This window comes from Aethalodelphis obliquidens, unplaced genomic scaffold (assembly GCF_003676395.1).
Source record: "Aethalodelphis obliquidens isolate GAN/ISIS:26980383/991018 unplaced genomic scaffold, ASM367639v1 scaffold125, whole genome shotgun sequence".
Classification (NCBI taxonomy): Eukaryota; Metazoa; Chordata; class Mammalia; order Artiodactyla; family Delphinidae; genus Aethalodelphis; species Aethalodelphis obliquidens.
The window spans coordinates 1,343,950-1,371,598 of record NW_020838069.1 but is presented as its reverse complement, the minus strand read 5'-3'; the positions used below and the strand labels follow the sequence as shown (position 1 = coordinate 1,371,598).

Here is a 27,649-nt window from a genome sequence, read left to right as displayed (position 1 = left end):
AATTATCCCAAAGCATTTCGATCAGTACCATCAAGCAAAATAATGAAGAGACACACATCAAAAATATGATCTGAACTGAGGGCCCTTTCTCTAGAGATGTACACTGAATACAAATCTTGCTTTTTAATGGATGTACAAAGTTAAGACCTCGGACTAATGGTCCTGGACTCTACACTTCACCCCTCAGAAAAGTCTTACGAAAAAGCAAAATTCAAAAAAGCAATCCACTCCATTAACATACCTGAAGGTCCCGTTGGGCATCTTGGGAAGTTTTGCCCTCTGGAAAAGACTTGCTTTGGCCATAGCCAAATATCTGGCTTCCTGGAAGCCTGTGATCCACATCACGGTACTCCATGCTTCTGTAATCAGTGTCTTGCCGGCCAAGGAAGTCCAGACCACCTTCTTCTTTAAACATACCAGCATCTGAACTCTGTTGTTCACCTCCAGAAAGCTGTGACTTGTCCTGGTCTTGAAGTGGACTTTGGCTGGTCTGAAAGTCTGGTGGAGACTCATGTTCAAAAGCTACACCTTGTGTTTCTCCTTCTCTTGTTTCTGAATGCTCAAATTCTCCCTTCTGAATGCCAAAAGCAGGCCTTTCTGTTGTATGGTCATGTGCAGATTCTTCTCTCTTGTTCACATTCATACCAGAATGTTCTCTATCTTGTGTAGAGGGCTGAATGTAATCCAAAATATTTGGATCCACAGAGGGCATCTCCCTATCTTTAAATTCCATACAAGGTCCCACCTCTCTGCCCCTAAAATCCTGATCAGTCCTGGACCGGTGTCTACCTCTGAAATCTGAATGTGGTGTATCCCTGTCCCTAAAGTCTAGATCACTAGTACCTGAACCTCGGCCTCTAAAGTCCATCTGTGTTCCGTCTTTGTCCCTGAAGTCCAAATCAGATACATCTCTATTCCTAAAATCAGAACGGGACTGATCTCTGGCCCTGAAATCCAAATCTGATAAATCCCTTCCCCTAAAATCTGCATGGGATCCATCCCGGCCTCTAAAATCTAAATCATAAGTGCCCCGGCCCCTGAAGTCAGGTGGAGGAGCATCCCTACCTCTAAAGTCAACAGTATGAGCATCCCTGTCTCTGTAGTTCATGTGAGATGTCTCCCTACCTCTATAATCCATAGAAGTACCATCCCCACCCCTATAGTCCATAGGTGGTCCTTCTCTATCGCGAAAATCCCCAGAATGTATGTCCCTACTTCTGAAGTCCAACTGTGATGAATCTCTGCTCTGGAAATCAGAAGATGAAAAATCTCCCCCCCTGAAATCATGTCCAGGTCCCTCCCCTCCTCGATAGTCACCATGCTGTCCGTCTCTAGCTCCATAGCTGAAAGAATGCTCCTCTACATTTGCAAAGGGAGGCCCCGAATGCCCCTGGAAATCAAAGGGAAGTGAATCTCTGCCAGGAAAGTTGCCAGAGTGTCTCTCTTGAGCATGACTCTTAAGGGGAGGAGGAGGATAATCCCTGTTCCACCCGGGAGCAAACCTTTCTTCTTGGCTCCCACTGTAGAAACAAAGACAGTGTTATTCATATTGTCCAGAGAGTTTGAAATCTACACACCAGCATATTCTTCTCTAATCACAGCACATTCTTCTGTAAACATTTTTTTTTTTTTGGCAGAGTTCTGTAACAAGGTCCTAGATCTGCAGAAAACAGCAATGTTTTGCTATTTTAAGACGAAGTGGCGTAGTAAACTTTTATATTCCCATTTCAGAACACGAGGAAAGTCAACACAAGGTTTTCAACATGACTGCTGCAGAAAAAGCTTTCACCCAGTCCTGCAACAGGGAAAATCCGCAACACCAGATAAGCTAGCAATGGTGACACTCTACAAAAATTTCCATTTCCTATAGCCAGGGAACTTAGAATTCCAAGATCAGCATGATGATTCCTATACATCAGAAAAATCAATGCACTGTAAATTTTATACAGTAGGTTTCAGGAGGTGTCTTTCTCATTGGTGCATACAGGAGTAACATTCCAAAATATTTGATTACAGCCACAGTATGGACACCACCCAGTCAGAATGGATGCAGGCCCAAAATGAAGAAACACTGGCTGTAAATCACTAGGAGTATACCAGTGTTCACCAGCTGAGCATCAGCCCTGGCTGCATCTAAATCCTAGTTCTACAGTGGCTCTGCCTAGAACTGCTCTCACCTGGGTCCTATTATTGTAACTACTCAAGGGTATCTCAGAAGGCAGCATGAATCATGCCACAAAGCATGTGTTAAGTCGACTAAACCAAGCAACAGCATCCAGGAGCTTAATACTGAAAGGGACCTAGAGAGAGCATTAGGCCTTCAAGCATTATCACCAGGTCCCCAAAAAAGAAGCTGATTTTCTAGATTCTAATGCCTCATCTAATTTTTCATGGTAATACAATATATTTTAAAATAAGCATAGTATTAAATTCACATTCTCAGTTTACAGAACTCAAGAGATAAATGAGAATTGGCCCAATCTTTCATACTACCTAACTTCCTCCCTTTGTCTTAAGCTCCAGACCATTTTATACGTTTTGACTTTGGTAAAAGATTAGGGAATTTAAATAGGCAATTAGGTACCTAGGATACTGAGCTTGAAGGGGAGGGGAGAGAAGGGCATGAAAAAGGAAAACATGAAATGATCTGAATGGTTACCTGCTTTTTAGCAGTAAAACAAAAGTATTAAGAGATCAAGTCCAACTCAGTTCTCTCCTTCCAGAATATACAGGTTCTATTACATGACCCTTCTGAACTCAGACTACACTGCTATAGAAAGATTCAACAGAAAACTGCTTCTGGGTTACTCAGTGCAAGCGAAACAGTTACAATGCCAAACCCTTTCCAAAAAGTAATAGGAATTTAACAATAGTAACCTAAACAGTTGAATGATGCATATTTAATGGATTTTCAGAACATGATAACTTCCAATAGCTCCTATTAACATTAGTTATATCTATGGGGTTCATCATAAGAGAAGCAACTTTAAATGTTCTTCATAAGTAATACAATATAACACTAAAATTAAGACATTACCACTAATTCTGGTGTCACCCATATTTAAAATCATTCAAATCCCAATAGTTAGGGACTTCACTGGTGGCGCAGTGGTTAAGAATCCACCTGCCAATGCAGGGGACACGGGTTCGAGCCCTCTTCCAGGAAGGTCCCACATGCCATGGAGCAACTAAGCCCGTGCGCCGTAACTATTGAGCCTGCGTGCCACAAAAATTGAGCCCACACGCCGCAACTACTGAAGCCCACGCGCCGCAACTACTGAAGCTCACGCGCCTAAAGCCCGTGCTCTGCAACAAGAGACGCCACTGCAATGAGAAGCCCGTGCACCGCAACAAAGAGTAGCCCCCACTCGCCACAACTAGAGAAAGCCTGTGCACAGCAACAAAGACCCAACACAGACAAAAAATTTAAAAATTAACGGAAAAAAATCCCAATAGTTAGCTTGCAGGAAGACTTAAGCCTCAGCAGACACTCACAGGCTGAGTGCTGAGGTATCTAAATCTACATGTTCTCTGACCAGAACACATCCAACAGTGTCTTTGAATACTACCCTAAGGATTACCTTACCCTCTTCAGTGGAGAAGATCAAAGAGATCTAGAGTAACCACTGTACTAGGGTTCTTAGAACTGTATTTTATGTAGACTATTCAAGAAACACTTCTATTAGTATAAAATAGCAGTGGCTATGAAAATCATTTTCAACCAAATTTTTAAAAATTTTAAGAAGATGAGTTGTTAAAATAAATACAAAATTATTTTCCTGCAAGATACCTTTTTCACCCAAATTAGTCCCCCCAAAAGTTATGCTATATAAACTATGTCTCTTTCTGGTCAAAGATCTTAAAAAATAGCATGTAATGACTTATATTTAAACTAAAATTAAGGTGGGGAAATACAATTTTAAATAATAAATTCAAAGAGAAAATGTTCTGAAAAAAATTTTTAAGTGATGCAATAGAGCTAAAGTTACCTAATTCCTGAAGGCTTATAGGAAACAGCCTTACTTACAAATAATTATCCATAAATATAAGTAAAAAGGAGAGATTTTTAAATGTTAAAGTACAAACTCACTAATCTAGACTAGGGATCTGCAAACTTTTCCCATAAAGAGTCAGACAGTATTAGGCTTTGCAGTTTCTGTCAAAACTATTCAACTCTGCCATTGCAGCATGAAAGCAACCATAGACAATTTGTAAATGAATGATCAGGGCTATGTTCCAATAAAACAAAAACAAGCTGCAGGCTGTACAGCTTGTTGTTGTTGACCACTGATCCAGACCTTAATATTGTGAAAGGAAAAACATAACCAGCATCACCACCACTGCTTTAATTTAAAGACTGCTAAGCAGAAAGTAAAGACCCCTTTATTCATGAAACTAGTTTTACTAAATATTATACGGACTTTTTTTTTTTTTTTTTTTTTTGCGGTACGTGGGCCTCTCACTGCTGTGGCTTCTCCCGTTGCGGAGCACAGGCTCCGGACGCGCAGGCTCAGCGGCCATAGCTCACGGGCCCAGCCGCTCCGTGGCATGTGGGATCTTCCCGGACCGGGGCACGAACCTGCGTCCCCTGCATCGGCAGGCGAACTCTCAACCACTGCGCCACAAGGGAAGCCCTATACGGATTTTTTTAAAACTTAGTTCTCTCCCTTAATTTTTCATTGGAACCCCAAGCTTCAAAATTATAAAACATCTGTTGAATTTGCACAAGAAGATCCTGCAGACTGCCAATCAAAAAGAAAATTTACTAGTAACAAAAGTTTCAATTAGAACATAAATTTTTTTTTTTGGCCACACCACGTGGCTTGTGGGATTTTAGTTCCCCCACCAGGGACTGAACCCAGACCCTTGGCAGTGAGAGTATGGAGTCCTAACCACTGGACCACCAGGGAACTCCCTGGAGCATAAATATTTTTTAATGTATAGCTTTAAAGGTCAGATTTCTTTGCCATATACCAACTAAAGCCATAACAATCATATTCCAATTGTAAAGACAATGCAAAAGTTTTAAAATACCATCATCAGTGTTTATTATACTGGCTATAAGAAATTAACTTCCCACAATTCTAAAATATAATCCATTTACAACTGAATGGTACCACCTTCTCCACTTATCTTTGTACCTAGTAATCCTTAAAATTGAAATGTAGCTTAGAAAATTGCATCGAGTAATTTTTCTTTCTCAGAACTATTTTTGGTAGCTGAAACACAATATGTCACAGGAAAGACAGAGCTCTGGATTCTAGACATAAATTACTGAATTTAATGAAACATTTACATACATTTATGTACATTTTTTACTAGCTTTCCTTATTAATCAAATATGTATTACTTTGCTAAAAGAGACAAAAAATATTTTTAGAAATTGGGGGATTTTGTTAATGCTTTTAAAAATGCTAAAACACAAAACACTTGGCACACTGGGTATTTAGTCTCACAATCACTTTAGAAATGACTAGAAAAATTTTAAATAGTTTCTATTTTTAAAAAATCAGAGCTATTTCTAGAAAATATCCCTCCTTATGGTAGGCCAAAAATATTATACTGTATCATTAAAATACTGACATTTCAATATTCAAATTTAAAGACTTACCGAAAAGGTCCTGTTCTGTTAGCAGATCGAGAATCCCCCCACATCTCTTTCTATGTCAAGAGGGTCCAATAAGTAGATCCTTGCTACCAAACTCTGGTTATCACAGTACCTGTACAAAACAAACCACAAAAAATGAGTACATCGGAACATGAAGTAAAGAATAAACCAATTTCCTCCTGTTTGGCTTATCAGGGACAACATCAGCAGGTATACTTTTGGAAGTCACTTTTAAACATTTACATGTTAATTTATAGCAACACAAATACATTTTAAATTTAAAATGTGCACTCTAGGGCACCATCAACTTCTCAATGTACTAAGAATGCTTCATAATATATTTACTTATTTTTCTGGCACCCATTCTATCTTCCTTTTCGGAAATAGCACCTTAGCATAAACACCACTCTCAGTCTGTGCAGCTGATCCTACTCTATTCAGCCTGGCCAATCAGAATAGTCTATTACTGGGACTTCCCTGGCTGCCCAGTGGTTAAGACTCCAAGCTTCCAATGCAGGGGGCACAAGTTCAATCCCTGGTGGGGGAACTAAGATCCCACATGCCAAGCAGAGCAGCCAAAAAATAAATAAAAATTAAAAAAAAAAAAAGCAAGAATAGTCTATTACCTCACCACAGTGATTGCTTTGAAGATGGGCATGTAACCTAAGGCTGAGAAGTCATCACAGGACCTGTGCTCCAGCTACTAAAAAAGTGGCAAACTTTTTTTTTTTTTGGCCATACCACGAGGCCTGTGGGAGCCTAGTTCCCCGAATGAACCTGGGCCCAGGCAGTGAAAGAGCCAAGTCCTAACCACTGGACCACCAGGGAATTCCCAAAAAGAGGCAAACTTTTATGACCTTGGATTTGGCAATGGTTTCTTACTATGACAACGAAAGAAAAAATAAAGTAGACTTCATCAAAATTGAAAACTTTTGTGAATCCAAGTACACTATCAAGAGAGTGAAAACACAACCCACATGTCAGCAAAACAACAGGCTATGAAATTCCAAAGCCTCATTCCTCAACAGAAACATCAAAAAACAAGCAGTCTGAACCAACTTTGTTGTAGCTTTAGAAAACAGTCAAAGCTTTACAACAACCAACTGAACACTCAGTCAAGAAAAAGTCATCCTCAGGACTTCCCTGGTGGTCCAGTGGTTAAGATCCGGCGCTCCCAACGCAGGGGGCCTGGGTTCGATCCCTGGTCAGCGGCACTAGGTGCCGAATGCCGCAACAAAGATCCCACGTGCCATACTAAAGATCCCACGAGCCGCAACTAAGACCAGGCGCAGCCAAATAAATATTTTTTAAAAAGAATAAAAAATGAAAAAGTCATCCTCAAAATAATAGGAAAGTTTTTTGGTGTTTTTACTGATCCTTGCCCCACCCCCACCCCAGCATGGCAGTGGTTCTTGTCTTGAAGGCAGCCCAGTTTTCAGCTCCCTCCCTAAACCCAAGGGAAACCTGATTTGTAAATTATTGTGTACATCTGTTCTAATCTGTATGGGGGCTATCTGAAGGACTGATGCAAGGTACTTGCCTCTGTTTTACCTAACTCAGAACTCTGGGGGGAAAAGCGGCAGGCACTGCTAATAAAAGCTGCAAAGCAGACTACAGACTCACAGATATGGAGAGGTTGGGGTGAAAACACTTTGGGGAGTTAGGACATTCCAAGGCACCATGAATATGAGAAAATTTAGAACACCACAAGCATACCCAGACACATGATCAGACAAAACCTGAGAAGACTCTAAGCTTTCACCTCAGGCTGATCTCTAGGTTCAGAGCAAGCCTAGCTAAGTGTTGAAGGAATGGCTCCAGCACAGAACCAATCTGCAAAAACAAAGAGAGGTGGGTTTTTCTTTCTCTTATTTTTGTTGGTGTGTTTTTTGTCCATTTTTGTTTTATCTGTTTGAGCTCCTAGAATTCAAGGAAATCTTGGTTAACACATTAGATGAACAAAGGCTAAGAGAACAGGTATCAGTGATCACACCTAAGGAATACAGCCTTTGCAAAAATGGTATAGGAAAAGAATTCTATATCTAGCAAAACTCTCCTTCAAAAATGAGAAAGAGGGACTTCCCTGGTGGTCCAGTGGTTAAGACTCTGTGTTTCCACTGCAGGGGGCACGGGTTCAATCCCTGGTCAGGGAACTAAGGTCCCGCATGCCACTTGGCGTGGAAAAAAAAAAAAAAAAAAGAGTAAGAAATTAAGACATTTCCTGATAAGCAAAAGCTGAAGGAATTTGTTACCAGTAGATGGGCCCTGCAAGAAATGAAAGAAAGTCAAAAGTAACTTGAAGCCATATGAAGAAATAAAGCTTCAGTAAAGATTTAAAAAGCAAGAGCAATTATAAAAGCTAGTATTATTGTGACTTCAATTTTTAACTCCAGTTTTTACTTTCTACATGATTTAAAAGACAAACGCATAAAAAACAATTATTAACCTAGGTTAATGGGACACAATTTGTAAAGACGTTATCTGTGACATCAGTAACAGAGGGAAGGGGGACTTCCCTGGTGGCGCAGTGGTTAAGAATCTGCCTGCCAATGCAGGGGTGACGGGTTCGAGCCTGGTCCGGGAAGATCCCACATGCCGCGGAGCAACTAAGCCCGTGCGCCACAACTACTGAGCCCACGCACCTAGAGCCCGCGCTGCGCAACAAGAGAAGCCACCACAATAAGAAGCCTGCTCACCGCAACCAAGAGTAGTCCCCACTCGCTGCAACTACAGAAAGCCCACGTGCAGCAACGAAGACCCAACGCAGCCAAAAATAAATAAATAAATGAATAAATTTATTTAAAAAAATTATTAATCTAGGTTAATGGGACACAATTTATAAAGATGCTATCTGTGACATCAATAACAGAGGGAAGGGGGACTTCACTGGTGGTGCAGTGGTTAAGAATCCACCTGCCAGTGCAGGGGACAAGGGTTCGAGCCCTGGTCTGGGAAGATCCCACATGCCGCGGAGCAACTGACCCCGTGCACCACAGCTACTGACCCTGCACTCTGGAGCCCGCGAGCCACAACTATTGAAGCCCATGTGCCTGGAGACCGTGCTCCACAGCAAGAGAGGCCACAGCAGTGAGAGGCCTGCGCACCGCAACGAGGAGTAGCCCCCGCTCACTGCAACTAGAGAAAACCCGCGTGCAGCAACAAAGACCCAATGCAGCCAAACATACATACATACATAAATAAATAAATAGAAGCAATGGGATAATATATTAAAAAACAAAAAAACAGAGGGAAGGAAAGGAACAGTATAGAAGCAGTTTTTCTATGCTATTGAACTTAAGTTGGTATAAATTCAAATTAAATTGTTATAACTATACGATGTTAAATGTAATTCCCATGGTAACCACAAAGAAAATATCTTTAGAATATACACATAAGAAAATGAGAAGGCAATCAAACATTTCACTATAAAAAAATCAACTAAACACTAAATAAGGTAATAATGGAAGAAATGAAGGGAAAAAAGCTATAAGGAATATAGATTACAAATAGCAAAATGGCAGAAGTTCCTCCTTATTAGTAATCACTTTAAATGTAAACAGTTTAAAATCTTCTTCTCAAAAGACAAGATTGGCACAATAGATTAAAAAACATAATCCAACTATACGCTGTCTACAAGAGACTCGCTGTAGATCCAAAGACACAAATAGGTTGAACGGGAAAAGACAGAAAAAAATATTCCACGCAAATAGTAACCAAATGAGATCTGTGGTGGCTATACTAGTATCAGACAAAACAGACTTTAAATCAAAAAAGGTACAAAAGACAAAGGACATTATATATTAATTTAAAGGTTAAAAAAACACAAGAAGATAAATCATAAACATTATACACCTAATAACAGACCCTCAAAATATATGAAGCAAAAACTGAAAGAAACTGAAGGGAGAAGTAGACAGTTCTATAACAGTTGGAAACTTCAAACCTCACTTTGAATAATGAATTGATCAACCAGACAGTATGTAAGTAAGAAAACAGAGAACTTAGCACAATAAACCAAACACATCTAATTGACACAGAACACTCCACCCAACAACAGTAGAATCACATCTTGTCAAGTGCACATGGGATATTCTTCAGGATGGACCATTTGCTGGGCCACAAACAAGCCTCAACAGATTTTATAAGATAAATAACCGTACAAAGTATCCTCTCTAACCCAAACAGGATAAAGTTAGACATCAATAACATAAGGAAAAATTCTACAGTTTTCCATAGTTTTCCTTCTACATAAACTAGAATTCACAAAATTTTAAATGCATATTACTTCTGACTTTCTAGTTCCTCTTCTAGGAATTCATTCTCTAGAAACTTACAATGTGAGGTGACATGTTTACAAAGGTACATAGTGCAGCACTGTTTGTAATAGCAAAAGATTATAAAATCTATATTACATCAACAGAATATATTTGTACTACTGAAATACTATGCAACTCTCAAAAAATGAAATAGCTATGTTAATTTATATAGGATAAACTATTATATATTAAGTTTAAAAATATGTGCAAAATATTATTTGTAATATGGTATCATCTGTGCAAAATAGAAAAGAACACATACCACAAAGTTAGGGGACTCACATTTCCTGATTCTAAAACTTAACTACAAGCAACCTAAATGTCCATTGACACATGAATGGATAAAGAAGATGTAGTATATACATATACAATGGAATATTACTCAGCTATAAAAAAGAACAAAATAATGCCATTTGCAGCAACATTTAGATTATCATTCTAAGTAAGCCAGAAAGAGAAAGACAAATATCATATGATATCGCTACTATGTGGAATCTTAAAAAAATGATATAAATGATATAAATGAACTTATTTACAAAACAGAAAGCGACTCACAGACATAGAAAACAAACTTCTTGTTACCAATGGGGAAGGGGGGATGCAGGGAGGGATAAATTGGGAGGTTGGGATTAACATATACACAATACTATATATAAAATAGATGACCAACAAGGACCTACTACATAGCACAGGGAACTATACGCGGTATTTTTTAATAACCTATAAGGGAAAAGAATCTGAAAAGGAATATGTGTATGTGTGTGTGTGTGTGTGTGTGTGTGTGTGTGTGTGTATACGAAAAACTGAATCACTGTGCTGTATACCTGAAATGAACACGATATCGCAAATCAACTATACTCCAATTAAAAAAAAAAGAAAACAAAGCTACAGTTATCGAGACAGTGTGGCACTGACATAAGGATAAACAAAGATCAATAAAACAGAATTGAGAGTCCAGAAATAAACCCTCACATTTAGGATCAAGTGTATTAGACAAGAGTTCTAAGACAATTCAATGAAGAAAGAACAGTCTTTTCAACAAATGGTACTGGGACAAGTGGATGTCCCCATGCAGAAGCATAAAGTTGAACCCCTACTTCATGTCATGTATAAAAATTAATACAAATGGATCAAAGACCTAAATGTTTTAAGAGGTAAAACTATAAAATTCTTAGAACAGGCATAAATCTTCATGACCTTAGATTAAGAAATGGCTTTTTGGATAAGATGAATACCAAAAGCACAAGCAACAAAAGGAAAAATAAAATAGATCAATTGGATATCATCAAAATTTTAAATTTTGTGCTTTAAAGGACACCATCAAGAAAGTGAAGACAGCCCACAGAATGGGAGGAAACTTGTGTAAATCATATTTGATAAGGGACCTGTATCTAGAATACATAAAGAACTATTTTATAACTCAGTAGCAAAATAACCCAATTTTTAAAATGGGCAAAGGCTATGAATAGACATTTCTCCAAAGATGATACTTTTAAAAGGCCAATAAGCACAAGAAAAATGCTCAACATTACCCATAAGGGAAATGCACATCAAAACCATAATAAGGGAGTTCCCTGGTGGTCCAGTGGTTAGGACTCAGCACTTTCAATGCCGTGGCCCAGGTTCAATCCCTGGTCGGGGAACTAAGATCCCATAAGCCAAAAAACAAAACAAAACAAAACAAACAAAAAAACCACAGTAAGATACCACTTCATATCCACTAGGGTGTCTCTAATAAAAAGATAAGTTGACAAGAATTTGAAGAAATTAGAACCCTCATATACTACTGGTGTGAATGGGGCCAAAGATATGTACAAACATCTAGCGGTTCCCTCCAAAATTTTCCTCAGAATAGCTGGAATTCTTCGTACAGTTTAATCCAGCAAAGCAAATGATTACAGGTCTTGGGGCTGAAATGATGTTAAACTATCCTTAAACTTTAAATGGGTAAAAATTCTTGAGTTGGGCTTCCCTGGTGGCGCAGTGGTTGAGAGTCCGCCTGCCGATGCAGGGGACACGGGCTCGTGACCCGGTCCGGGAAGATCCCACATGCCGCGGAGCGGCTGGGCCCGTGAGCCATGGCCGCTGAGCCTGCGCGTCCGGAGCCTGTGCTCCGCAACGGGAGAAGCCACAACAGTGAGAGGCCCACATACCGCAAAAAAAACAAACAAAAAAACCAAACAAAAACTCTTGAGTTACTGGCATGGAGCCAGGGCTACTTTTGGTAAACAGAACTGGCACTGCGGGATGAACTGAATGCCAGGTTAAGGCTTTAAATTCTGAAGCTCATCAGAACCCAGCAGGGATATTGGTTGATATACACAGCAAGACAGGAGCCAAGAAAGTCAGAATCCACTAAGGAATGTATAACAAGTCACCTGCCATACCACCTAACTCTGAAAATGAGTGGCACTATAACACTAATTACACAACCGTACCTGGCGGTGAACATGCAAGTGGGAACGGAAGGCCTGCCACCTCAAATGCCCAGATCCCACCCCTAACAGATGCAACATAGCAATGAGTAAGAGGGCCCCTGTGGTAAGGCTGAGATGTAAGTCCAGGTGAAGCTGCTGCAGGTGTAGATCTTGGTGGTAGTAGTAAATAGTCAAATGAGAGGCTTTTGTTTGTTTGTTTTTATTGTAGTATAACTGCTTTACAATGTTGTGTTAGTTTCTGCTGTACAGTGAAGTGAATCAGCTATATGTATACATATATCCCCTCCCTCTTGGACCTTCCTACCCCCTCATCCCACCCATCTAGCTCATCACAGAGCACTGAGCTGAGCTTCCTGTGCTATACAGCAGGTTCCCACTAGCTATCTATTTTACACATGGTAGTGTATTTACGTCAAACCTAATCTCCCAATTCATTCCACCCTCCCCTTCCCCCCCACGTCCACACATCAGTTCTCTACATCTGAGTTTCTATTCCTGCCCTGCAAACAGGTTCATCTGTACCATTTTTCTACGTTTCACACATATGCGTTAATATAAGATATTTGTTTTCCTTTGACTTACTGCACTCTGTATGACACTCAAATGAGAGTTCTGAATGCTGAATTGAAAAGTAATTTCACGTGAATACTGGTTGAACAGGAGTCATTTAATCCTGAGAGATGGCAAGCATCACATTAAACCATGGATTGCACTCCTAGTGATGCCCTTCTCATCAATTCCTTTAATTTTCAGCTTTACAATTATACTCCTCCAGAACATAAAGACTGGTTTCCTGGAAACCAACCAGTGGGTATGGGAATAAAGCCTCCCCATTGTATAGGGTCAGCAGCCTTTAAGGTTAGAATGATGATGTTAGCTGATTGTTTCTAAGCCTCCTCTGCCTTTGACTCTTGATTAATAAAAACATTATTGGCGGGACTTCCCTGGTGGCGCAGTGGCTAAGAATCCTCCTGCCAAGGCAGGGGACACAGGTTCAAGCCCTGCTCCGGGAAGATCCCACATGCCGCGGAGCAACTAAGCCCGTGCGCCACAACTACTGAGCCTACACTCCAGAGCCTGCGAGCCACAACTATTGAGCCCACGTGCCACAACTACTGAAGCTCGCATGCCTAGAGCCCATGCTCCGCAACAAGACAAGCCACCGCAATGAAAAACCTGCCTGTCGCAACGAAGAGTAGCCCCCGCTCGCCGCAACTAGAGAAAGCCCGCGCGCAGCAATGACGACACAACACAGACAAAAATAAATTAAATTAATTAATTAAAAAAAATTCTTGGCAAATACTTTCACTTTGGTCCATTCTGCACATATCCAAGAAATTTACCTCCAGCAAAATAAAACCAATACCCAGGGCCACCCCTCTTACTCATGACTTCAGTTCCAAAAGCCAACAAAGCAGAACCAGGGGTACTATTCCGTTAGTTTTAGCTGTGGTATATAGCAGCCTGTTCCTGCTTTAAACATTCTAATTTTTTCCAAAGTAAATGCTTTGAGCCAAACAGGACACTCAGCTAAGAGGATCAAGGGGGCACCAACAGGCAAGGACTGGTGTGAGCACCTACCCAACTATGATCCAACTATGAGTTTTTAAACAGCAGTAATTTTAATATGCACTATTGGACCTAGAATTAGTGACTGCTGGAAGCACCATTGCTCCCCCAACCCCTGCAAATTCCCATTAAAAAAATTTAAGTGTATTCATTTCAATTACACTTAAAAAGATTTGTCCTCGGGACTTCCCTGGTGGCACAGTGGTTAAGAATCCACCTGCCAATGCAGGGGAACCAGGTTCGATGCCTGGTCTGGTAAGATCCCACATGCCACGGAGCAACTAAGCCCGTGCACCACAACTCCTGAGCCTGTGCTCTAGAGCCCGCAAGCCACAACTACTGAAGCCCACGTGCCCTGGAGGCTGTGTTCAGCAACAAGAGAAACCACCGCAATGAGAAGCACATGCACCACAGTTAAGAGCAGCCCCCGCTCACTGCAACTAGAGAAAGCCCGTGAGCAGCAATGAAGACCCAACACAGGCAAAAATAAATAAATAAAATAAAATAAATTAAAAAAAAAAGATTCCTCCTCAAATGTAATAGCGATTTTTCAGGCTTCCTCTCCAGAATCATATCCTAAATCCCCACTGATGGCATTTGCTTTGCCTACTATCATACCACGTTAAAAGTGGATCTACATAAATGCAGAAGCTAAAACTATAATGTTTCTAAAAGAAAACACAGGGAATTCCCTGGCAGTCCAGTGGTTAAGACTTTACGCTTTCACTGCGGTGGCCCGGGTTCAATTCCTGGTCAGGGAACTAAGATGCCACAAGCCAAGAGGCATAGCAAAAAAATAAAACACAGGAAAAATATTTTTGAGCTTGGTATCAGCAAAGACTTTTGTCAAGGACCTAGAAAGCATTAGCCATAAAGAAAAATATTAAAATCAAAATCTGTTCTTCAAAAGACACTGTTAGGCTTCCCTGGTGGCGCAGTGGTTGAGAGTCCGCCTGCCGATGCGGGGGACGCGGGTTCGTGCCCCGGTCCGGGAGGATCCCGCATGCGGCGGAGCGGCTGGGCCCGTGGGCCATGGCTGCTGAGCCTGCGCGTCCGGAGCCTGTGCTCCGCAGCAGGAGAGGCCACAGCAGTGAGAGGCCTGCATACCGCAAAAAAAAAAAAAAAAAAAAAAAAAAGACACTGTTAAAAAAATGAATAGGTAAACTACAAAACAGCAAGTAAATATTTGTGACACATGTCTGACAAATGCTCCCTATTATTAGTCAGAAGGAAAAGATTAAAACCACAATGAGATACCAATACACACTCACTAGAATTGCTAAAATTAAAAAGATTCACAAAATCAGATACACAAAGATTTCCAGCAATCAGAACTCATACACTACTCGAAAGAATGCAAAATTGTAGGGCTTCACTGGTGGCGCAGTCGTTGAGAATCCGCCTGTCAATGCAGGGGACACAGGTTCAAGCCCTGGCCTGGGAAGATCCCACATGCCGCGGAGCAACTAAGCCCATGTACCACCACTACTGAGCCTGCGCTCTAGAGCCCGTGAGCCACAACTACTGAGCCCACGTGCCACAACTACTGAGTCTGTGCTCTAGAACCCGCGAGCCACAACTACTGAAGTCTGTGCACCTAGAGTCTGTGCTCCGCAACAAGAGAAGCCGCCCGGGCATGGCAAGGAAGAGTAGCCCCCTCTCACTGCAACTAGAGAAAGCCCCGCGTGCAGCAATGAAGACCCAATGCAGCCAAAAATAAAATAAGATAAATAAATCAAAAAAAAAAAAGTTCACACACACACACACAAAGAATGCAAAATTGTACAATCACTTTAGAAACTGGCCTGAGAAACACTACCCTATGACCCAGCAATTCCACTTCTAAAGTATTTGCCTAAGATAAATGAAAATAAAAGACCTCTACAAAAATGTTCACAACAGCTTTATTCATAATAGCTTTAAAAAAAAATGGAAACAACCCAAATATCCTTCAATGGGGGATGAGATATAAACATTGTTTGGTGTCCTAAAGGGTATCCTCCCTGGCACAATGTACTTCAGTTAGATTGCAAATGCAAAGGTGACTTTTTGGTAAAGTGGGAGAAGGGTTAGTAAGAAAGAGGAAGTGGAAAAGGAGAATCAACAAGAGCCATTTTTTAAAAATAATTTAAGTTTACCACTTTAACCATCTTTAAGTATACAGTTACGAGGGATTAAGTACATCCACAGTGTTTTGCAAATATCATCCCCATCCACCCACAAAACTTTTTTCATCTTGCAAAACAGAAACTCTGTACCCACTAAACAGTACTCCCCACTCCCCTCTTAACCTAGTCCTTGGCAACCACCGTTCCACTTTGTCTTTATGATTTTGACTACTCTAAGTACCTCAATACTAGTGGAATCATACAATATTTGTTCTTTCTGGCTTATTTCATTTACCATAATGTCTTCAAGGTTCATACATATTCCAACAGCTATCAGAATTTCATGTCTTTTTAAGGCTGAATAATATTCTATTGTGTGTACATTTTATCTATTCATCCACTTATGGACACTTGGTTACTCCCATCATTTGGATAATGTGAATAATGAACAAGGGTATACAAATATCTCTTTGAGATCAGTTCTTTTGGATATATATACCCAGAAGTAGAATTGCTGGATCATATGGTAATTCTATTTTTAATTTTTTGAGGAACCACCATACTGTTTTCCACAGCAGCTACACCATTTTACTTTCCCACAAATAGTGTACAATGGTTTTGTTATGGACTGAACTGTGCCCCCTCCAATTCATATGCTGAAGCCCTAACTCCCAATGTGACTGTATTTGGAAATAGGGCCTTTGAGGAAGTAATTAAGGTTGAAAGAGGCCATAAGGGCGGGGCCCCAATCCAACAGGACTGGCATCAGTGGAAGAGACACCAGGAATGCATGCACAGGGAAAAGGCCATGTGAGGACATGGACAGAAGATGGCCTTCTGCAAGCCAAGGAGAGAGGCCTCATCAAAACCCAAAACTGCTGACACCTTGATCTTAGACTTCAGCCTCCAAACTGTGAGAAAATAATTTTCTGTTGTTTAAGCCACCTAGTCTGCAGTATTTTGCTATGGCAGCCCTAGCAGAATAATACAAGTTCCAATTTATCCACATCCTCACCGACACTTGTTATACTGTTTTTCTGTTTTGTTTTGTTTTTTAATAACAGCCTTCCTAATGGGTATGAAGTGGTATCTCATTGTGGTTTTGATTTGCATTTCCCTAATCAATAATGATGCTGAGAATCTTTTCATGTGCTTATTGGCCAGCTGTATATCCTTTTTGGGAGAAATGTCTATTCAAGTCCTTTGCCCTTTTATTTATTTTTTTTTTGGCGGTACGCGGGCCTCTCACCGCTGCGGAGCACAGGCTCTGGACGCGCAGGCCCAGCAGCCATGGCTCACGGGCCCAGCCGCTCTGCGGCATGCGGGATCCTCCCGGACCAGGGCACGAACCCGCGTCCCCTGCATCGGCAGGTGGACTCTCAACCACTGCGCCACCAGGGAAGCCCCCTTTGCCCATTTTTTGATTCAGGTTTTTTGTTGTTGTTGTTGAGTTTAGAAGTTTTCTATATATTCTGGATATTAATCCCTTGTCAGACGTGTGATTTGAAAATATTTTCTCCCATTTTGTGAGTTGCCTTTTTACTCTGTTCATAGTGTTCACTGACCACAAAAGTTTTTAATTTTGATGAAGTCCAATTTGTCTATTTTTCCTTTTGTTGACTGTGCCCTTGGTGTCATATCCTCTAAACGATCATTGCCAAACCCAACGCATAAAGCTTTCCCCCTATGTTTTCTTCTAAGAGTTTTCATTCTTACACCCAGAAGCAAGATTCATTCTTTTTTTGTTTGTTTTAATATTTATTTAAGCTGTACCAGGTCTTAGTTGCAGCATGTGGGATCTTCATTATGGCATGCAGGATCTTTAGTTGCAGCATGTGGCATCTTTCAGTTGTGGCACACAGACTCCTTAGTTGCGGCAAGCATGCAGGGATCGAATCTGGGCCCCCCACATTGGGAGCGTGGAGTCTTACCCAGTGGACCACCAGAGAAGTCCCCAGATCATTCTTAAGAAAAGTATTTATGGAAGGCAAGTTCTGCATATTGATTCCTTTAAAAATATACATGCCCATAGTCTCTCTGGGATGTTTTTGTGTACCCATTAATTAAAGACTGTAGTCTGAAGAACGTACCCTTACCTTGCTCCATCACTTAACTCATTTTTTGACCTATATTACCACTCTGCTGACTACTTCCTTTTTGTTTGTAAACATACTCAAGTCTCCCTCATGCAAAACACACACCCACACACCCAATACAAAACCTTTAAATATTAGTTCAATATATAAATGAACGTCTACCAAATACTGCTAATCCCCTAGCCTCTATTCTGTTCCCCAGCATGGTTCTTGATGCCGTCTCTTGGTGCTATAGACTAAACTGAATGTTTGTGTTACCTCAAAATTCATGTGTTGAAGTCCTAATCTCCAATGTGACGGTATTTGAAGATGGGGCCTTTAGGAGGTAATTAGGTCATGAGGGTAGAGCCCTTAGGAATGGGGTTGATGCTCTTATAAGAAGGGACAAAAGAGGACTTCTCTGGTGGTGCAGTGGTTAAGAATCCACCTGCCAACGCAGGGGACACGCGTTCGAGCCCTGGTCGATTCCACACGCTGCAGAGCAACTAGGCCCGTGCGCCACAACTCCTGAGCCTGCGCTCTAGAGCCCGCAAGCCACAACTACTAAAGCCTGCACGCCTAGGGCTCGTGCTCTGCAACAAGAGAAGCCACCGCAATGAGAAGCCCATGCACCGCAACAAAGAGTAGCTCCCACTTGCTGCAACTAGAGAAAAGCCCGCACGCAGCAACAAAGACCCAAAACAGCCAAAAATAAATAAATAATTTTATTTTTTTTAAAAAGGGACAAAAGAGAGATGCTCTCTCTCTCTCCCTGCCATGTGAGCATACAGCGGGAAGGCAGCTGTCTGCAAATCAAGAGGATCTCACCAGGAACCATACTGTCTGGCACCTTAATCTTAAACTTCCCCGCCGGCACTTCCCTGGTGGCTCAGTGGTTAAGAATCCACCCACCAATGCAGGGGACACGGGAAAGAGCCCCGGTCCAGAAAGATCCCACATGCCACGGAGCAACTAAGCCCATGCACCACAACTACTGAGTCTGCGATCTAGAGTCCGCAAGCCACGACTACTGAAGCCCTCACGCCTAAAGCCCACGCTCCACAACAAGAGAAGCCACCACAAATAAGAAGCCCATGCACATCAACAAAGAGTAACCCCCACTCGCCACAACTAGAGAAAGCCCACGCACAGCAACGAAGACCCAACACAGCCAAAAAACAACAACAACAAAAAAAAAAACTTCCCTGGCTCCAGAACTATGAGAAATTTGTATTGTTTAAGTCACCCAGTCTAGGGTATTTTGTTAGAGCAGCCCAAGCTAAGACACTGGGCAATCTTACCCATTCCCAATTTAACCACTATCTCTACCATCTCTATGATGATAATTTCCACATCTCCATCCCCAGCTTAGACTTCTCTATAAAGTCCAAATGCCTGCCAGAAATGGCCACTTAGCTATCCCATAGGAATCTCAAGCTCATGTACAAATAAGACTTTACTACTATAGGGAGACATTTAAATACTTCATTAGAGCTGCTTTTTCTTGTGAATAGAAATTTCCCAGATTTTAAATATTATATCCTGGTCCCTTACACCAGCAAATTACAGTGAGGTTCCTAGTTTAAAAGTGAGTTTTATAAGAAAGCACAGTGTGGTGGTGAAGGGACAAGAGTGCAGTCTCTGGACATACTCTGCTGGGGTTCAGTTAGATTGCCTGGAGGCAAATCTTGGCTCTGCACAATGTAGCTCCTTAAGCAAGTTATTTAACTTAATGCCTCAGTTTACTTCTCTCTAAAAATCAGGATAAAGATGTCTACTTCATAGTTATCAGGATAAAATGACAATGTAAATTCACTAGAACGGTGCCTCATAAATAAATGCTCAGTAAATGTTATTACTCTTTTTAACAGTTTATTTCAACAATCATTGGGATTTGGAATGTTCCCATTGATGCAGTCTGGTTTGGCTAAATGATTGACATTAAAGTTTGATTTGCCAATTAAATTAAATGGCAGACATTTTCCATAAATTAAATCTGCAGTTCCAAGGTTTTGTCAACTACATATTTAAAGCATATATGCAGCATATATATTATACCAGAAAATACATCCTTTGCAGCCATTTATGACAGAAGTGTTAAGATGCCAACATAGAAATGTACAAGGTGGTAAAAAATTTTTTCGAAATTTTAGGGGTTAAAATTTTTTTTAATCCTTTTAGGTGGTTCAAGAGTAAAAGGGTTTCAAGACCATTGGCCTAGTGAATATGTTTTAGAGTCAGACTGCCTGAGTTTGAATCAAAACTCCAGCTTCTGGTAATTCCCTGGTGGTCCAGTGGTTAGGACTCCAAGCTTCCACTGCACGGGGCATGGGTTCCATCCCCGGTTGGGGAACTAAGATCCCGCATGCCACGCAGCATGGCCAAGAGAAAAGAAAAAAAAAAAAAGGAAGACAAAACTTTAGCTTTCTTTCTTTTTTTTTTTTTAATTTATTTTTGGCTGCATTGGGTCTTCATTGCTACACACGGGCTTTCTCTAGTTGTGGTGTGTGGGGGCTACTCTTTGTTGCAGTGCGCAGGTTTCTCATTGCGGTGGCTTCTCTTGTTGCAGAGCGCAGGCTCTAGGCACACGAGCTTCAGTAGTTGTGGCTTGAGGGCTCTAGAGCGCAGGCTCAGTAGTTGTGGTGCATGGGCTTAGGTGCTCCACAGCATGTGGGATCTTCCCAGACCAGGGCTCGAACCCGTGTCCCTTGCATTGGCAGGAGGATTCTTAACCACTGCACCACCAGGGAAGCCCAAAACTTTAGCTTTCTATGTACCCTTGGTAAGTTATATTTAACTTCTATATGCCTCAAAGCTCTCCTCCTACACAAGGGGAATAATAATGGTACCTACCTCATATGATTACTGTAAGGAGTAAATGAGATCATGCATCAGAAGTAATTGCATTGATAGCAACATTATTCATGACAGCCAAAAACTGAAAAGAATCCAAATGTCAATCCACAGGTAGATGGATAAACAAATGTGATATACTCGTAAAAAGGAATGCAACATGGATAAATCTCAAAAAAGATTACAAGTGAAAGAAGCCAGACATTCCAATTATATGAAATTTCTAGAAAACATAAAACTACAGAGGCAGAAAGCAGATCAGTGGATGCTAGGACTTGCAGTTAAGAGTGGGAAGTGTAGATTAACAACAAACAGGAACTAGGGAATGTTTTGAGGTGTTGGAAATATTCTAAATCTGAATAGTGGTGATGACTGCATCAAACTGAACTGTTACAATAAGTGAATTTTATGATATGTAAATTATGCCTCCAAAAAAAAGTTTTGAAAAATTTTAAAGCAACAATGTATTAAATATTATTACTACTGCTACTATGGTCAGGTGTTTAAAATGACAATAACATTAAGCTGGAAAGGACCTTTCTGAGTATGTCTATTCCTACTCTCTGAAACAAGAGTAATAAAGGCAGGCACAGCTGAGTACTGACTCTGCCACAGTTGCGCATTTCACATGGGTTCTCTCACTTAATCATCACAGGTCCTCCATGGGGTAAGTTCTGTTACAATCCCCACTTTACAGACTATGAAACTGAGGCTCAAATAGGTTGAGAGACTTGCCCCAAAACAATATAACTAATATGAGGAAAAGCCAAAATGCAAACTCAAGACCATCTGATTCCAAAGCCCATCCTAAAATTCGTATAGAATTTCATAGGTCTCTGAATAGCCTTGAAAAAGAACATAGCTGGAGGACTCTCACTTCCCGATTTCAAAACTTACTATAAAGTTACAGTAATCAAAACAGTGTGGTATTGGTATAAGGACAGACATACAGAACAATGGAATAGAGAACCCAGAAATAAACCCTCACATACATGGTCAAGTTATTTTCAACAAGGGTGCCAAGTCCATTCAATGGGAAAAAGACAGTCTTTGCAACAAATGGTCATAGGGAAACTGGATACCCACACGCAAAAGAATCAAGTGGGGCCCTTACCCAACACCGTATACAAAAGTTATCTCAAAAAAAGGATTCAAAAGAGGAAAGAGGGCTTCCCTGGTGGCGTAGTGGTTGAGAGTCCACCTGCCGATGCAGGGGACATGGGTTCGTGCCCCAATCCGGGAAGATCCCACATGCCGCGGAGCGGCTGGGCCCGTGAGCCATGGCCGCTGAGCCTGCGCGTCCAGAGCCTGTGCTCCGCAACGGGAGAGGCCACAACAGTGAGAGGGGAAGCTTCATGCATTGGATTTGGCAATGATCTCTTGGATATAACACTAAAAGCAGAGTCAAAAAAAAAGACAAACTGGACTTCATCAACATTAAAAACTTCTGTGCTTCAAAGAACACTATCAACAGAGTAAAAAGGCAATTCACGAATGGGAGAAAATATCTGCAATACACATATCTGATGAGGGATTAACATCCAGAATATACAGAAAACTAAAAGTCAACAACAAAAGACAACCTGACTCAAAAATGAGCAAAGGACATGAACACACATTTCTTCAAAGAAGACATACAAATGGTCAATAAACACAAAGGAAGACTCTCAACATCATTAGCAATTAGGGAAATGCAACTCAAAATCACCAGATACGCCTTCACACCCATTAAGATGGTTATTAAACAAAACAAAAATAAACGAACAAACAAACAAACCTAACAGAGGCTGGTGAGGATGTGGAGAAATCAGAACCCTCTGTGTTGCTGGTGGGCATGTAAAATGGTGCAGCCACTGTGTAAAACATATGGCAGTTCCTCAAAAAATTAAAAACAAAATTATCATGTGATCCAACAATTCCAATTCTGGGTATAAACCCAAAAGAAATGAAAGCAGGAACTCAAGTAGATATGTGTACCCGCCCCCATGTTCATTCCTGCATTACTCACAACAGTCAAAAGGTGGAAACAACCCAATGCCCACCAATAGATGAAAAGATAAACATAATATAGCATATATATATATAATGGAATACTATTCAGCCTCAAAAAGGAATGAAATTCTGACAGATGCTATAACATGGATGAACCTTGGAGACATTCTGCTACGTAAAATAAGACAGTCATGAAAGGACAAATATTGTATAATTTATGATTCTATTTATATAAGGTACCTAGGACAAGCAAATTCATAGAGATGGAAAGTAGAATGGTGGGCACCAGGGGTTGGGGGAGGGGAGAATAGGAAGTTATTGTTTAATGGGTACAGAGGTTCAGTTTGAGAAGACAAAAAAGTTCTGAAGCTGGATGGTAATGATGGTTGCACAACAGTGGGAAGGTACTTAATACCACTGAAGTGTACACATTAAAATGGTTAAAGAAAGAGAGAGAGAGAGAGAGAGAAGAGAGAGAGAGAGACACTACTTCACACCCATTTAGGTGGTTACGGAAAAAAACAAAAACAAAAAAACAGAAAACAAGTGTTGGGATGTGGAGAAGTTGGAACCCTTGTGCATTACTGGTGGGAACAATGCAACTGCTGTGGAAGACAGTATGGTGGTTCCTCAAAAAGCTAAACACAGAATTACCATATGATCCACTTCTGGGTATATACCCAAAGATACTGAAAACAGGGACATGAAGAGATATTTGTATACCCATGTTCACATCAGCATTATTCACAACAGCCAAAAGGTGAAAACCCAACTGTCTAGCAAGTGAACAATTAAACAAAATGTGGTCTATACATACCAACTGAGTTTTGTTCAGCCTTAAAAGGGAATGAAGATGTCAATTACATCTCAGTTTTTAAAAAAATCTTTAATTAAAAAGGAAAGAATGGGGACTTCCCTGGTGGCGCAGTGGTTGAGAATCTGCCTGCCAAAGCAGGGGACACGGGTTCGAGCCCCGGTCCGGGAAGATCCCACATGCCGTGGAGCAAGCCCATGCACCACAACTACTGAGCCTGTGTTCTAGAGCCTGTGAGCCACAACTACTGAGCCACCGTGCCACAGGTGCTGAGCCTGCGCGCCTAGAGCCCGTGCTCTGTGGCAGGAGAGGCCATCGCGATGAGAAGCCAGCGCAGCGCAACGAAGAGTTGCCCCCGCTCGCCGCAACTAGAGAGAGCTCGCGCGCAGCAATGAAGACCCAATGCAGCCAAAAATAAATAAATAAATTAAAAAAAAAAAAAGAAGAAGAATGAAGTTTGGACACACGCTATGACATGAAAACATTTTTACCTGAAATAAGTCAGACATGAAAGGACAAATATTGTATGATTCCACTTATATGGGTTACCCAGAACTGGTAAATAAACAGAGACAGAATACAGATTAGATGTTACCAGGGGCTAGAGGGAGGGGGCAATAGGAGTTACTTGCTTAATGGTTAGGGTTTCTGTTTGAGGTGATGAAAAAGTTTTAGAAATAGATAATGGTTATGGTTTCATTACATTGTGAATGTAATTCATGCAATGAATTTTATGTGAAGTTTACACATAAAAATGGCTTAAATGGCAAATTTTGTTACAATGTTTGTAACAAAATACATTCATCACAACTTTGTAAAAAAAAAAAGTAACGTAATATACAAAAAAACACTGAATTAAGCACCTTAAATGGGTGAACTGTATGGTGTGTGAATTATATCTCAACAAAGCTATTTCTTAAAAAGGTAACCATGGCTAACATTTAGTGAACACTTTCCACACACCAGGCACTGTTCTAAAAGGATTACATAAACCTCAAAACAACCTACCGAGGTGGCTACATTTCTTAACCTCATTTCACATATGAGGAAATTGAAGTTAAGTAATTTGTCCAATGTCACTCAGGTAGTGGAAGAGTCAGGGGTTCAAACCCTACCAGATTTTAGAGCTCCTACAGTTACCCACTCTGCTCTACTGAGTCCCACAGTGTGATAGGAAGGTTATTAAAGGCACCCAATAGATGCCCCGTTAACTAACGGGGATGAGATGAACAACTACTGTGGAATTCTAGCAGGAAAATAAATTCTAAGCACTTGGAATGTAGCCAGAAGAGTCCATGATTTATCATCTCTAAAATTTCAGAACTTTCCAATAGCGGGAATTTCCTGGTGGTGCAGTGGTTAAGAATCCGCCTGCCGATGCAGGGAACACGGGTTCAAGCCCTGGTTTGGGAAGATCCTACATGCCACGGAGCAACTAAGCCCCTGCACCACAACTACTGAGCCCGCGCCCAGAGCCTGTGCTCTGCAACAAGAGAAGGGACTGCAATGAGAAGCCCGCACACCACAACAGAGTAGCCCCCACTCGCCGCAACTAAAGAAAGCCTGCACGCAGCAACGAAGACCCAATGCAGCCTAAAATAAATAAATAAAATTTAAATTTTTTTTCAAAAAAAGAATTTTCCAATAGCTTTAATGTTAATACAACTCTGAGTTAGATTATTAACACACCATTTCATACATTTAAACACCGGCAGAAGAGTATAACCTTGCCCATGTATCTTCAATAAGACTGGAGAGTTCACTTAGTAACCTCTCCATTGACAATTCTCCTCTGAAAGGCTACAAAAAACTAGGCTCCTAAAGGCAACAAAAGTAAACCCAATTCTGGTAACAGAATTCTATAAAGAAGGGTGCTACAAATGTCCAGAAACAGAGACCTAGTACCTATTCTATAGGTTAGGTACCTAGTTAGATGCCTGTTAACCAGGCAAGGTTCAGGTCCAACTTTTGTGTGTTTCACCAGAATGCTAACATACCATTGTCAGTCCTACCCTCACTTATCAGTTCTTGATACCTCTCCTATAGTCCTCACAAGTTTGCTGATGTTGACATTATTAAACCATTCACATTGGTGGCACTACTCAACAGGAAGTTGAAAACTAACAAACCTAGGGCACAATCCAGAGTTCAGAAATGAATCAGGTGACCAGGCGCATCTAAGTCTACTGAACTCCACCTAGATCCCCGCAATTCTGACCTTCACAAGCAAACCTGGAATGTGCAAAAAATACAAGTACTCTTACAGTTTATGTACCCTACAAAACAAGGCCCTTTGTTTTATTAAAAAATGCACGCCCAGAGTTGAGCCCATAAGCACAACATCAATTCTAAAATTAACAGAAAAACACAGATTTACAACGCCAAAAGGAATCTAAAAAGTGAATACGAGGAAACTTCCCTCTCCTCCTACCTGCGCCCAACGGGTGCAGGACCCACCAGACCACTCCCCTGGCTCCAGATTCTACAGCCCCGAGTGCCGGGCTCCGAACTCTCGCGCCCTGTGGTCCGGCTGAGCCCACTCGGGTCTGTCCAGGTCTGAGAGTGAGGCTACATGCTAAGCACAAAAAAAGCTCCCTCTTGAACGATGCCTCAGAACTGTATCAGAATCTTTAAAAAGCAGGAAAAAAGGAGGAAGAAAGGGCCGCCTGCTTGGAGCTCCTCAGACCAGGAGCACCGAACCGCAACCACGCGCCAGCTACAAAACACCGCAGCCGGCCGCCCCGAGACTGGACCGGTAATTCCACCGCCGCGCCGGGCCCCGCCCCGGGCCCGCGACCATTCTGGGGCGTTCCTCCCGTGGGCGGCGCCTCCCTCACCACACCGCCACTTGGCTCTCTTCCTGAGCGAGGCCGCGGCCGCCCCGCGACACCGAAGCTGCAGCTTCTAGCCCGCGCGGGCCCGCGACGTCCAGAGCGGCCTGGCAGGCCGGCTCTTTTCCCCCAGGCTCCGGCACGCCCTCTCTACGGCCGCAAGCCCTTACCGAGGCAGCGCGGCCTCCGCGGCCCGCTCCTCCTAATCCTCGGCCGCTGCCACCGACCCAGCGCCGCGGAAACCGGAACTTCCTCCGCGCCGAGCCGCTGCCTTCACAAAGGCGCCGCCGCCTTTAGCGCTCTGCCCGCCGGGAGATGGAGTACCGCGGCCGGTCGCACCGAATCCACTCCCGGCGTACCCCGCGCGGGGGGCGGAGGGCGGGGCGGGAGGGGCGGTGCTTGCCTGCGCGGGTGGGACGTAAGAGCACGCTCTCGTCGGCGTCCAATGGGAGGGCGCCCTTCCCTCCCCCCCCAACTCCGTCCGCCGGGGCTGCTGGGGGTTGTGGTTTGGCCTCTGGCCCACGGGTTCTAGTTCTTTTTCGGTCTTTGGAGTTGAGCGAGGCGTGCATTTTCTTGGTGGCTTGGCCTTCTCGAGTTTTGCTCCCCGCCAGAGCGCACATATGGCCCCGGCCTGCGTAGCTTGAAAACGACTTATTTTCCGTTAATATGAAGGAAATGGAAGGGAGGCGTCTCCAGCCTAAGACTTCCGAGGCAGGGGCTTCTGGCCCACACAAGAGCCTGTTTTCCGACCCTCCCATAGGATAGGGAAGCAGTAGTCACAGAGGCTCGTCTCCTTTTCCTTCTGATGGGTTTCCAAGTTAGGTATTACCGACTCAGGAATACCAGGTGGGTGTCATCTGTGTTAAAGGTTTAATAGCCCTACCTACGAAGGAAAATTTACTCAGTTTACACAGAGCCTTGCTAGCTCGGGCAATACATCTGGCCAAGAGTGACTTGTGCGAGGTCACAGAGCAACTGGAAAGTATCTGCAAATCAGCAATCTAGTGGAAAACGGGGCAGCACAACGTTCAGTTTGCAGCTCATG

The 27,649-nt window shown here is 42.0% G+C and overlaps 1 protein-coding gene and 1 non-coding gene across 4 annotated transcripts in view; one reads left to right on the top strand and one right to left on the bottom strand.

Annotated features, from left to right (window-relative positions):
- The window catches only part of RBM6 (RNA binding motif protein 6), a 107,359-nt gene extending 80,415 nt beyond the window's left edge, over nucleotides 1-26,944 (bottom strand). For all 3 annotated transcript variants that reach the window (XM_027098732.1, XM_027098731.1, XM_027098733.1), the window contains exons 1-3: nucleotides 26,775-26,944; nucleotides 5,612-5,720; nucleotides 242-1,520 (exon numbers count right to left, since the gene is read on the bottom strand). Coding sequence is in view for 1 of the 3 variants with exons in the window: in XM_027098731.1 (XP_026954532.1) it covers nucleotides 242-1,520; nucleotides 5,612-5,655 (1,323 nt within the window). In the remaining 2 variants the exon portion in view is untranslated. The remainder of the gene's footprint in view (nucleotides 1-241; nucleotides 1,521-5,611; nucleotides 5,721-26,774) is intronic.
- Nucleotides 11,496-11,567, top strand: TRNAE-UUC (transfer RNA glutamic acid (anticodon UUC)). Its single transcript has one exon. It is a non-coding gene; the product is annotated as a tRNA-Glu (tRNA).
- Nucleotides 26,945-27,649: the final 705 nt, after the last annotated feature.